This window comes from Triticum urartu, chromosome 6 (genome assembly GCF_003073215.2).
Source record: "Triticum urartu cultivar G1812 chromosome 6, Tu2.1, whole genome shotgun sequence".
Classification (NCBI taxonomy): Eukaryota; Viridiplantae; Streptophyta; class Magnoliopsida; order Poales; family Poaceae; genus Triticum; species Triticum urartu.
In genome coordinates this window covers 574,245,321-574,259,812 of record NC_053027.1, presented here as the reverse complement: position 1 = coordinate 574,259,812, position 14,492 = coordinate 574,245,321, and the positions used below count along the sequence as shown (strand labels likewise).

The window sequence follows — 14,492 nt, the reverse complement described above, 5'->3', positions numbered from 1 at the left end:
ATACGGATCTGAATTTGGCAGGCCCGTAGACTAAATTTCTCTCACAAGCAAAACATGATCACTCTTTGGGTGTTAATCACATAGCGATGTGAACTAGATTATTGAATCTAGTAAACCCTTTGGGTGTTAGTCACATGAAGATGTGAACCAATCACATAAAGATGTGAACTATTGGTGTTAATTACATAGCGATGTGAACTAGATTATTGACTCTAGTGCAAGTGGGAGACTGAAGGAAATATGCCCTAGAGGCAATAATAAAGTTATTATTTATTTCCTTATAATCATGATAAATGTTTATTATTCATGCTAGAATTGTATTAACCGGAAACATAATACATGTGTGAATACATAGACAAACAAAGTGTCTCTAGTATGCCTCTACTTGACTAGCTCGTTAATCAAAGATGGTTATGTTTCCTAACCATGAACAATGAGTTGTTATTTGATTAACGAGGTCACATCATTAGTTGAATGATCTGATTGACATGACCCATTCCATTAGCTTAGCACCCGATCATTTAGTATGTTGCTATTGCTTTCTTCATGACTTATACATGTTCCTATAACTATGAGATTATGCAACCCCCGTTTGCCGGAGGAACACTTTGGGTGCTACCAAACGTCACAACGTAACTGGGTGATTATAAAAGGAGCATTACAGGTGTCTCCAAAGGTAGATGTTGGGTTGGCGTATTTCGAGATTAGGATTTGTCATTCCGATTGTCGGAGAGGTATCTCTGGGCCCTCTCGGTAATGCACATCACATAAGCCTTGCAAGCACTGCAACTAATATGTTAGTTGTGAGATGATGTATTACGGAACGAGTAAAGAGACTTGCCGGTAACGAGATTGAACTAGGTATTGGATACCGACGATCGAATCTCAGGCAAGTAACATACCGATGACAAAGGGAACAACATATGTTGTTATGCGGTCTGACCGATAAAGATCTTCGTAGAATATGTAGGAGCCAATATTGGCATCCAGGTCCCGCTATTGGTTATTGACCGGAGACGTGTCTCGGTCATGTCTACATTGTTCTCGAACCCGTAGGGTCTGCACGCTTAAGGTTACGATGACAGTTATATCATGAGTTTATGCATTTTGATGTACCGAAGGTTGTTCGGAGTCCTGGATGTGATCACGGACATGACGAGGAGTCTCGAAATGGTCGAGACGTAAAGATTGATATATTGGAAGCCTATGTTTGGACATCGGAAGTGTTCCGGGTGAAATCGGGATTTTACCGGAGTACCGGGAGGGTTACCGGAACCCCCCGGGAGCCATATGGGCCTTCATGGGCCTTAGTGGAAAGGTGAAAGGGCTGCCCATAAGGGCTGCGCGCCTCCCCCTTCCCCTAGTCCTATTAGGACTAGGAGAGGTGGCCGGCCACCCCTCTCCCTCTTTCCCCCTTTGGGGAATCCTAGTTGCAATAGGATTGGGGGGGAGTCCTACTCCCGGAAGGAGTAGGACTCCTCCTGCGCCCTCTCCCTGGCCGGCGCCCCCCTCCCCCCTTGGCTCCTTTATATACTGAGGTAGAGGCACCCCAAAGAGACACAAGTTGATCCACGTGATCTATTCCTTAGCCGTGTGCGGTGCCCCCTGCCATCATATTCCTCGATAATACTGTAGCGGAGTTTAGGCGAAGCCCTGCTGCTGTAGTTCATCAAGATCGTCACCACGCCGTCGTGCTGACGGAACTCTTCCCCGACACTTTGCTGGATCGGAGTCCGGGGATCGTCATCGAGCTGAACGTGTGCTCGAACTCGGAGGTGCCGTAGTTTCGATGCTTGATCGGTTGGATCGTGAAGACGTACGACTACTTCCTCTACGTCGTGTCAGCGCTTCCGCAGTCGGTCTGCGTTGGGTACGTAGACAACACTCTCCCGTCTTGTTGCTATGCATCACATGATCTTGCGTGTGTGTAGGAAAATTTTGAAATTACTACGTTCCCCAACACTTAAACCTTTACAAATTAGCCAAATTATGGACTTGGTAATGTTTCTATTCATGAGGATTGGGCAACTGGATACATGGTTATAGGCAACTGTATAGCTAATTCTGGGTAACTATGACACCTGAAAAAGGGATAACGACCATACACATGTTCGTTTTTTAGGGGTTCACAGATAAACTTAATACCATAAAATAAACTTCATGGTTTTAGTTATGTCCCCATCACGAGCTCCACCCCACCACCCACTATGATCATCCGCCAAGTGTTTATTATCATACCATTGGATCCCACCCGAAGAGAAGAAATTCTTCACACACCACTTTGACACAAACTTAATTGAAAGGTATCTAAAATGTTTAGATATTGGCCAAATCGTGGTCTTGGTAATATTTGTGCTCATGAGGATTGGCCAATGGGATACATGGTTTTAGGCAACCGTATGGTTAATTGTGGGCAACTATCTTATCTTTCATGTATTGCACATAAAAAAGGGATCCGAGTATCTTTTTCTGTGTGTTTTTGTTGCTTTTGTTGTGTGATAGTTTTTCCGAAATCCATCCGTGGTTTGTGTTGTCGCCAAGGTTGCCTGTTTCCTACCTCCGACGACGAATCATGGTGGGGCGCAAGCGAATCACCTCCCCTTTCTCCCTCCATCTCTTCGATGGTAACCGAAGGAAAAATGGGGTGGGAGTGGGGGTGGGGGCAGCGCTTCCATGAACTGAAGTGGTTATGTTTGTTCAGTGTTTTTGGAAGGGGCCTCACCATACCTTCGGTCGCCACACTATATAGGAAAGCACCCGCGCGCGATTAGTGCCAAATCAAATGGCCCGGGAGGGTGCGCTCGATGTCTCAAATAGTCCAGCTGCACTAATAGGCATTTGGGGACAACTTATATGTGAATTTAGTGAACATGATAGTCATGGAGGCAACTTATAATGACTTATCGTTGATATGCAATCATAGAAGGCAAACTAAGAAGTTGCTTTCTTATAACACTAAAGTTGCCGCTTTAGCACCCAAAGTTGCTCAAAACAGAAAGTTTGTCGAAACATATGCATAGGGGGTCTAGTTTTGAAGAACTCGTCGCAAGAAACCCAACGGTGAAAACGAATCCGAATTCTGATACTTGAATCAAGAGTTATGGCTTTTTAAAATTTTATTAAGCCCAAATAAATGCACGTACTTGTTCTTTCTTAACTGATTTATGCAAAGTAGGGAGAGTTCGATGGAATGAGGAACAAATACTTTCCTTTTTTAGTGTAATGATGACACAGAATGCTAATTACCCTTTTTGTAGTGTGAGTTTTTTGTCGTGTACCGCGTGCGCTCATGAAGCCCAATTAGTGCAGATGCACTATTAAGCATTTAGGAATTTTTTTTAGCATGCAAATATGTTGGCTAGCCAACTTTTGGTGACCAACCAATTATGTCTTTGAATTTGAGGGAACTTCCTAGAACCAGGTTCTACAATTTTTCTTACTACCTAAGACATTCCTCATGCTCTAATATCAAAGAAGAGAACAATGACTAGAGGCCTGCCATGTGTAGGAACATGCATGGCAACAACAAGAGGGAGAAGGCAAAGCTCTTTTTGATCTAAGCATGTTCTCTTCATAGATTTCTAGACATTGCGGAGGAGCTGTGGATTCCATGTTTCTTTTTTCCTTTTTTGCATTCGTTCCAAAGAAACCAGCTATAGTATACGAGAAATAATGATTGCTAATAGTGTCAATTCCACAAGAATCGGCACATAACCAGAACACTAAGCCCGCAAGGGATCAATTTTTCATGTATTTTGAACTTTTTTACAGCTGCTACGAATGCCACGCACGTGATTTAGTTTGCTTGTTCATTGTTCTTTTAGTGGCTGAACGTTTTGCACATTTGATTTTCCCCGCAGCCTTGACTGAGTTATTAGATCGAGGGCCAGGTAATAACTGACGCGTGTAGACACCTGTTTCACCCAAATTCGCCCGCATGCCCCATTCTCGGCCTCTCACCTCACCTCCCGGCGTGTCCTCTTCCCGTACCTCATCTCCGTCGATGCCATCAGTGATGCATTATCGAGGGAGCCCATGACCGTCATGATCGGGGAAGGATAAACTTGTTGACGACCACACTATTCAAGGAGGAGAAAGCACTGGAGTTCAGCATTCCCGCGGTTCGCCTTCGCAAAAGCCATGGGGGGTTGGTCAGCGTGCTAGGTGCCCAGCTGCCTCCAACTTGCGTCATTGTTGTGGCCGAACGAGCTCCAAAATGTATCAACCTTTGAACCTGAAGAATTGGCACTACTATTTGTCGCAGTGTTGGAAGTTATTGTAACATTATTGTGCTTGCCATCACTATCGGTATCTGGGTATGTTCTCAACTATAGAATATCAGGTCAATGCAAGTCTTGCAGGTGAAAAAAGATGAAGAGTGGGAGAGATAAGCTATGTCATTTTTTTCCAGAATGGAAGATGCATATTGAACTTTAGATCCTAGAACTACTAATTAACTTGGTAATCCCTTGTGACCTTTATCATGTGAGAAGTTATGAAAAGGTGACACATGGTGGATATTTTTTTATATTTGTGTCATCCATATTTCTAATATGTTGAACATAAACAAACAACTAGATCATAATACTCCTCTGCAAAGACATATTCACAAAGAACACACAACAAACTCTCAAAATCTCAAAAAAAGGAAAAACTCTCAAACCAGCCAATGAAGCGTGGCATGCCGCCGTGCACTACCCGTTAGCATACCCTAGCCACTTTTTTTGTGGAAGCCCGAGGCTACCAACCTGATAAGTTGAATAAAATATACTATAGCATGGATTGACACATGGCTAAAGTCCTTTCTAAAGTTAAAGGTATGTACTATAAAAATATCCACCACTTAGTGACTTTAAGATATGTATACCAATGACCCTACCTGAAAAGTATTCTTTGTATTACCCATTCTTCAATTTCTTTTTTTTGCGATGAGCCCATTCTTCAATTCGTAACTCATATACAAGTAGCAAGCACTTCGCGTGGTGCGCGTCCAGCATGGGGAGCGGCGGCTTGGCGAGGCCGGGCAGGGAGGCTCTCCAGGCGTGTGCTGGTGGTCTGGGCAGCACAGATTTGTGGCAGGAGGGCCGAGGCCCGTCGTGGTGGTGCTGCTCCAGTGGAGTGCATGGTGGACGAGCTTCGGTGACCTATACAACACTCGGGTAGCAGCTTCGGGGGTTCAGTGGCAAGGAGGTTCCATCATGAGGTCGCGCAGCGGCACAAGAGTGCTTGCTGCTACTTGGTCAGCGTGGCAGCCCGAGGTGGAGGAGCTCATAGTGCTGGAGTGAGAGCGCACTTGCGGTGGTTGGATCTTCTGCGTCCTCCGGCGGGCGCATGTGGTGCGCATGCGCGTGCGCATGAGAGCTCGGTCAACACCACCGACTGCAGGGAACAGGAGCAGCGGGTTGGGCCGGCAACACATGGAAAGTGGGCAGAGGAATGGGAAATCATGTTGGGGAAGGAAGTTGTTATTCGTCGTCTAAGGGGAAATATTTTGTGATAGAAGAAAGCCGTACAACTATTTGGTTAATATTTGATAAGTCACGGACGGCTCAGGGAAATCGGCTGGCCCATTTTTCTCTGGGCACTTAGGCAGTCCTAGACCATTATGTGTATAATTGGACACTAAATTAACTGAAGTGGGGAATGAGAGAGGTTGGACAAGTAAGATTCACGAGGAAGAAAAGACGCGGAGAGGGTTCATAATTCGAGACCGAGATATATATATAGATAGATAGATAGACGGTGCTAGAAGAATAAGAACAGTGACTCAACGATAAAGAAAATGGTGTATGTTAGATACAATTATTATTTTTGAGGACTGATGCAATTGGCGTTGAAATAATAAAATATGCCCCTATTGCAACATATGGCCCTAATTGGTATCTATCAGACGTCAATGCCAAAAACCATGATATTCAAATATTGGACATACTTGATGGTCTGGTCAAATGGAGTGGCATTGCCACTATGGTAACTATACGTTATTTTTGTAAGGGAATTTTACAATGCACTCAAAATAGCGCAACCCGGCTGTAATTCCAATATATCTAGATGTCAATGTATATTTCTGGCTGGCATTCTAATGAGCACGGACTAGTAAATTTATATATTTCATGATCATAAAATTCAAGATACAATGATTTATTTTTTATCACTATATTCAAGATAATATGAATTTATTCAATTGTAGGGATGTGTCTCACTATTTTGTTTTTTTATTTTATGCTCTCATGGAACAGTAAAGAACTGGCTCGTCCAGTTTTCATAGTGAGTAATCTTCACTGCGCGTTTTTAGACCTTCCACGTGAAGTGTTTGTGCTCACTACCTATATTTCCTGTGAATGATGGTTATGTGTTGAGAAAGAAGTTTTCATTATACTTGCTCGATATTGAGCGGATGAAGCTAAAGACAACAGTCGGGAATTTCTTAATCTCATTAATTCCTACCAGATTATTAATTGGATTATCACTCTCTATGTATACATTGTCAGATTACCTTTTTGTATCAACTTACATTGCAAGTGAAGTAGATTTCAATTATTACTCGATATATTTTGTATACTGTGAAATTTAACATGTACTATGTTTATATATAACTCCAAAAAATTATTTCAAATGCCCTCGCAACGCACAAGCATTCTAGTAGTTTTATTTGTTTCACAATTTGATTGAAATGGGAATGGATATCATAAGCGATACAAATATTTTTTAAATGATTTCACATAGTTTAGTTATTTTCAATACTATATATTTTGATAACCCATATTTCACTGTTTCATAGATGGATTTAAACTGAATGTCATACTTTTGAATAATATACACATTTTCAGTACCAGATAGATTTCAATACCATTTCCCTTGGTTACTTGAAGAATTACTGGATGCTTCACTACCAGATCATTTTGTTACCAAATCCATTTCAATACCAGCTGTATTTCAACTAGCAGATCACTTTCATAACTACATGCATTTCGAATAACATAAACCTGAAATACGAATGATAAATTTCACAATCTCAACTACCAGTGTGAACTGGAATTTTCATTTCAATTTCATTATCCATATATTTTAATAAAAAAGTCCCTGTAAAATGGTTGTGCTTAATTGTTTCGCAATTTGACAGAAATTGAAATAGGTGTCACAAGCGATATAAGGTTTTTAAGAAAATTTCACATATTTCCATTTTTTTCATCTTTCGATAACCCATGTTTCACTATTTTAGAAATTGATTGAAACTAAATATCATATGTTTCCAGCACAAGATGCATTTTCAGCACTAGAAAAATTATAGAACCATATGTGTTTCTATAACAAATCACTATATTACCAGATGCAGTTCAATAACAAATGATTTAATATGAGTTGCTTTTCAATTACCATATCACTTTCTCAACCACATTAGCTTCAAATAACATGTAAGCGAAATATGAATGTTACATTTCACAATCAGAACTATCAACTAAAATTTAAATATGCACTTTATTAAAAGATGCATTTTTTATTTCCTATAGCATATATGTCAATAACATAGTCCCTTGGAATTTCTTTTAATTTCACCAAATTTTGCATATTTTAGTTTCAACAATAATAATCAGAAGGTGTCATTGGAATTTCAATTGCAGTTTTTAATACAATCTTAGTAAAATCTATGTGACCTACAAAATATAAATATAAACAACCTACTATTCAAACATAAAACCTGATCAAAGTGACATGAAGAGATTTATTGCGGAACCTATCCGAGTAAAATAATTAGTATATGTGTTTACGTAAAGTATCATTCAAATTTTGGGAATGCCAGCAAGAGGTACCACCTCATTTATTGAAGGGAATACAAAGAAAATAAATCCCACTTTAATCTAAAAATTAATGTCACGAATTATCAAACTAGTTAGAGAGAAATCATCGATTGGTTAATAATGAAGTAGATCACAGAAAATATATCTTCATAATTGTAATTAAATATATCAAAACCTTTAAAATTTCATCATGTATCATCTAATTATGAATGAACCGTAACAACTCGAACATGAAAGCTACACATGAACATGATTAGACCATCGGTCTACTCACTCAATTGTCGGTGGAAAACCACTGATTGTTACTCATAATTTACATCTCCTAGAAAAGCAATAACACATATCATGATGAAACAAATAACTATCAAATATTTTATTCCACGTAACAATATTGTGTACAATTGGCCTGTCAACTCATGAAAATGTTCAATGCTAACTTGTATTGCTTAATTTGTTCTTAGCATGACCAGATTTAAATTTCTAAATAGTACTATGCAAGTATATAATGATACTTTTATATTATATATTTATTTTTATGTGTGGCTATATGTTTGCACATTGGTAATCAAAGTACCATCTTAAAGATTGTGTCAATATCATCAATGCTTATATTTGGTTTGCGATAAGTATTGGATACTTCTAGAATCTCTGGAATAGTGTTTTTATTCATATAGAAAAATACACTTTTGATATCTGTAGTGATAAAAATTGTGTACTTGTAAGATACATGAGTCAGTCCCAATGCTAATAATCTTACTTATAGAAGAATTTCAGTGGTAGAAATAATGACCTATCAAGGTGATGCCCGCATTTGCGTGGGTGGGCTATTGATTGGAAAAACAAATAGTAATCCTATCATACGAACGTTCACTCAAGTGCATGTTGTTGTGATGCTATCCCATCCACTCAGAGTGTGCATGCGTCTCTCTCTCTCTCTCTCTCTCTCTCTCTCTTCAAGTTCATCGATGTCTTGAGCACCAAAGAGCAAGCTGCCGTTGATGATGTTGGAGGGGTGAGGGGGGAGATTCTACATGGCTGCGTCTCAGGGCTCGCTTTCAGCGACATCACGGAGGATATCTGACATGATAGAAAATTAGATGTGTGTGTAGGGGTGGGTGTTAATCTTATCCGAGTCCTACATGTATCAGTGTTGTTAGTCGGACATGTGGCAAGCGTGTCAGGCTTGCACAGAAAGAGGTACGAGGTTAGGTCACGTTACAAGCTGAACCGTTGAAAATCAGAGGGAAAAAATAAATGGCATGATACGGGCCCTTGGCTACAATGTTTTCGTGCGTGTGGCAGTTCCGCAAGAAAAATCAGAAGATAAAAAGTCTCATCAATTTCTTCATGCTTGTTCCAAGTTTGAAATACCTTTTGTCCAGAGAAAAACTCATTTGCAAGTGTTCGTCTACTTTGATGTATCGATCATGTGAGGAATTCCAACAACTGATATCAGATCAAGGTCGAAGATTTGAAGTCATGCATGCCCCGGGGTGGTGACCCGACTAGTGCCTCGGGGCATGCAATAATTGTTCGATGAAGTGACATAAGGGAGGAACGGGCGATCATCGTCCTACGGAGCAACAAGACGGGAGATAGTAGGCTGTCATTAGGAAGGTGGTGGAAGATGATCCTTGATGGGAGCGGTGGGGTGCCAAGGTGGGGTACCGTAAAGTCGTGAAGATCGTCATCCGGGGAACTAGATAAGTCACGCGATTAAACACGTTAGGTCGTTCTCATTTTTGTGAGTTGTACCATAGCCAAGTGCTTGTCTTTGTGAGAATCCGCTGAAGATGAAGTGCACCCAGATCGTCTATGTGTCTCAAAGAGAGGGCTCGATGGAAACTTCGTCAATCTCGTGATCTGCCGGATTAGTCACTTGAACGTGCTTGGAGGGAAAGGGTTACGTGCATGTGTTCATAGGGATAAGTGTGCATGCGTGTTGTCAGTGTCTGAGTATGTATGATGTTTCTCAAAAAAAAAACTGATCATCAACAAGGAATGAAATCAATCCTCGCCCTCCGCTAGCGCCCTCGTTGGGCATGCCCTAAGGATGGCTGGTGGAACCATCCAAGGCATATCCTAAAGTGGAGCATGATCAAGAGGCACGTCCTCAAATTAAAGCTACTCCCTCCGTCCAGGTGCATAGGGCATCTAATTCACTATATGATGCGGGAGGAGCGCATTAACTAATTCACTTTCTTGAGAAAATATTTTGCAGTAAAATGAAGAGAAACGGTAAATACCTGGAAAATCCATGCCGGCCTGCAGGAGTGCTGCGTTTGAGATGTTGGCTAGTCTTGTGGAGGGGGCCAGGCGGCGTTATATCAGGGCATGGGGTACTTCCTGATGGGTGAGACCTATATATGGCATGTACCCAAACGAAAATGTTGAACCATTCCGTACGCGGTATGCTGGACAAAACATTATGAAACACTCCTAGTTGAGCTACGTCAGACATGTCAATTCGTAATATGTCAACTCTCTCTCAACCAATCAGCGTGCCCTGACGTTCACAAGTTTGAGCAGGTCGAGTCTCTACAAAAAGCTTCACGTTAAAGTAATTTTCCAAGATGACACACTAGTTGCAGCCAGCCAACCAATGCTTGGTGACGTTCCTAATGTTCGTCACTATGCCAGAGGTGACACGAAGTTTAACTTCAAGTTGCCCGGCTCTATTGTTGCTCACCCAATTGACGGCTAATTTCGGTACCCACTAGTACCTCTTAGTTGCATCACACGTATGCTACCTTCTGTGCACGTTACTGATTTGGAGAAGAACGTTTCACATTTTCAGAAGACGTGGTCGAGTTGCACTAGTCAATGCTAGTATTTTAAGATGATTTGGTATGTGCCATCCAACGATTTGAATGCTGATCTGGATTGGTGTATTGTAAGCAAACCCAAGTTGGAACGTGCAAGTCATCTCGGCCATTGGATCGATCCATTAGGTAGGTGTTTATAATTGGTGTTCATCATACAAACTTCTTCAGTTATATACATTTTTTTCGATAAAGGGAATAATACATCGCGAAGATACCAATTACATCCGGCCTCTGTAACAACACAATACCCTAATGGCATTACGAATGCACACATCCAAAAACACGAAGAAGAAGCTAAAAAAGAAAAAGCCCCACTACAGAATTCCAATTCATGCAGCAACAGTACAACCACCACCAAAACAACACCTGAAGTCTAAGTTCTCCAAGAGTGACACCTCAAAGAAGAAAACACTGCACATGCACCGTCGTCACCTGATCATAGATCTTGGGTTTTCACCCCAAAGATAGTCCTCGCTCTCAAAACAATGTCTTCAACAAGACCATTGCCAGGCACAACCAATTAAGGCCAGACCTTGGATTTTCACCCTAAGAGGTAAGACTTTGAACTGCACATGTGCTGCCTCCACCACTTACATACCGCTGCTACAATATCCGAAACTCCAAGCAAGTTCCTCATCGCCACAAAGGCTCCAATCACCATTACTAGTCCTCCGATCTCGGCTTCCATGACATTCTCCACCTCTGACTTCACCGTGGAACTAAATATCCCATGATGGCAACAGATAGCAGAGCTTCGCACCGCTCCCCTCCTTAACGGAGAACCAGTGGGCACGACCGAATCCCACCCAATCCAGCAATCTCCAGGCATAACGCGCCCATGGGAGTTCCCCGCCGGAGCCTTCCGAAACCTGACACTCTGGCCAGATCAAAAAAGACAGGCGTTAGGCAGATCTTCTTCTTGTCACTTGAGGAACCCTAGGACCGCCCCCTTAAATCAGGCCGAGCCTGCAGCCCACGCCGCCGCGGCACCCCGGATCAGATCGGGGCAGTGCGTGAAGGAAATATGCCCTAGAGGCAATAATAAAGTTATTATTTATTTCCTTATTTCATGATAAATGTTTATTATTCATGCTAGAATTGTATTAACCGGAAACATAATACTTGTGTGAATACATAGACAAACTAAACGTCACTAGTATGCCTCTACTTGACTAGCTCGTTGATCAAAGATGGTTATGTTTCCTAACCATAGACATGTGTTGTCATTTGATTAACGGGATCACATCATTAGGAGAATGATATGATTGACATGACCCATTCCATTAGCTTAGCACCCGATCGTTTAGTATGTTGCTATTGCTTTCTTCATGACTTATACATGTTCCTATGACTATGAGATCATGCAACTCACGTTTGCTGGAGGAACACTTTGTGTGCTACCAAACGTCACAACGCAATTGGGTGATTATAAAGGTGCTCTACAGGTGTCTCCAAAGGTACATGTTGGGTTGGCGTATTTCGAGATTAGGATTTGTCACTCCGATTATCGGAGAGGTATCTCTGGGCCCTCTCGGTAATGCACATCACTTAAGTCTTGCAAGCATTGCAACTAATGAGTTAGTTGCGAGATGATGTATTACAAAACGAGTAAAGAGACTTGCCGGTAACGAGATTGAACTAGGTATTGAGATACCGACGATCGAATCTCGGGCAAGTAACATACCGATGACAAAGGGAACAACATATGTTGTTATGCGGTCAGACCGATAAAGATCTTCGTAGAATATGTGGGAGCCAATATGAGCATCCAGGTTCCGCTATTGGTTATTGACCAGAGACGTGTCTCGGTCATGTCTACATTGTTCTCGAACCCGTAGGGTCTGCACGCTTAAGGTTTCGATGACAGTTATATTATGAGTTTATGAGTTTTGATGTACCGAAGGAGTTCGGAGTTCCGGATGAGATCAGGGACATGACGAGGAGTCTCGAAATGGTTGAGACATAACGATCGATATATTGGATGACTATATTCGGACATCGGAAAGGTTCCGAGTGATTCGGGTATTTTTGGGGGTACCAGGGAGTTACGGGAATACGAGGAAGAAGCAATGGGCCTCATGGGCCAAGTGGTGGAAGAGAGGAGGCAGGGCGCGCGGCCCCCCTAGCCCAAACCGAATTGGACTAGGGGGCCGGGCCCCCTTTCCTCCTTTTCCTCCCTCTCCTTCCTTCTCCTTCTCCTTCCCTTCCTTCCCCTCTCCTACTTGGACTAGGAAAGAGGGGGGAATCCTACTTGGAGTAGGATTGCCCCCCCTTGGGCATGCCTCCTCCCCTTGGCCGCCTCTCCCCCCTTGCTCCTTTATATACAGGGGCAGGGGGGAACCCCATGACACACAAGTTGATCTTCATGATCGCTCTCTTAGCCGTGTGCGGTGCCCCCCTCCACCATACTCCTCGATAATATTGTAGCGGTGCTTAGGCGAAGCCCTGCGACGGTAGAACATCAAGATCGTCACCACGCCGTCGTGCTGACGGAACTCTTCCCCGACACTTTGCTGGATCGGAGTCCGGGGATCGTCATCGAGCTGAACGTGTGCTAGAACTCGGAGGTGCCGTAGTTTCGGTGCTTGATCGGTCGGGCCGTGAAGACGTATGACTACATCAACCGCGTTGTTATAACGCTTCCGCTGTCGGTCGACGAGGGTACGTAGACAACACTCTCCCCTCTCGTTGCTATGCATCACCATGATCTTGCGTGTGCGTAGGAGTTTTTTTGAAATTACTACGTTCCCCAACAGTGGCACCCGAGCCAGGGTTTATGTGTTGATGTTATTTGCACGAGTAGAACATAAGTGAGTTGTGGGCGATATAAGTCATACTGCTTACCAGCATGTCATACTTTGGTTCGGCGGTATTGTTGGATGAAGCGGCCCGGACCGACATTACGCGTACGCTTACGCGAGACTGGTTCTACCGACGTGCTTTGCACACAGGTGGCTGGCGGGTGTCTGTTTCTCCAACTTTAGTTGAACCGAGTGTGCCTACGCCCGGTCCTTGCGAAGGTTAAAATAGCACCAACTTGACAAACTATCATTGTGGTTTTGATGCATAGGTAAGATTGGTTCTTGCTAAGCCCGTAGCAGCCACGTAAAACTTGCAACAACAAAGTAGAGGACGTCTAACTTGTTTTTGCAGGGCATGTTGTGATGTGATATGGTCAAGACGTGATGAGATATAAGTTGTTGTATGAGATGATCATGTTTTGTTGAAGTTATCGGCAACTGGAAAAATCCTTATGGTTGTCTCTCTATTTCATAAGATGCAAGCGCCCAATAATTGCTTTACTTTATCGCTATGCGATAGCAATAGTTGCAAGAGCAATTGTTGGCGAGACGACCACGTGACGACACATTGATATAGATCAAGATGATGGAGATCATGGTGTCATGCCGGTAACGATAGAGATCATGACAGTACTTTGGAGATGGAGATCAAAGGCGCAAGATGATGATGGCCATATCATGTCACATATTTTGATTGCATATGATGTTTATCTTTTATACATCTTATTTTGCTTAGTTTGATGGTAGCATTTTAAGATGATCTCTCACTAATTATCAAGAAGTGTTCTCCCTGAGTATGCACCGTTGCGAAAGTTCTTCGTGCTGAGACACCACGTGATGATCGGGTGTGATAGGCTCTACGTTCAAATACAACGGGTGCAAAACAGTTGCACACGCGGAATACTCAGGTTAAACTTGACGAGCCTAGCATATACAGATATGGCCTCGGAACACGGAGACCGAAAGGTCGAACGTGAATCATATAGTAGATATGATCAACATAGTGATGTTCACCATTGAAAACTACTCCATCTCACGTGATGATCGGACATGGTTTAGTTGATATG

At 42.5% G+C, this 14,492-nt stretch overlaps 1 protein-coding gene across 1 annotated transcript in view; it reads right to left on the bottom strand.

Annotated features, from left to right (window-relative positions):
- Window positions 1-10,163, bottom strand: part of LOC125515649 (probable serine/threonine-protein kinase PBL4) — a 29,172-nt gene extending 19,009 nt beyond the window's left edge. Inside the window, exon 1 of the mRNA XM_048681163.1 lies at window positions 10,046-10,163. Within this exon, the coding sequence (XP_048537120.1) occupies window positions 10,046-10,058 (13 nt within the window). The 5' untranslated portion in view covers window positions 10,059-10,163. The remainder of the gene's footprint in view (window positions 1-10,045) is intronic.
- Between the last annotated feature and the right edge of the window lie 4,329 nt (window positions 10,164-14,492).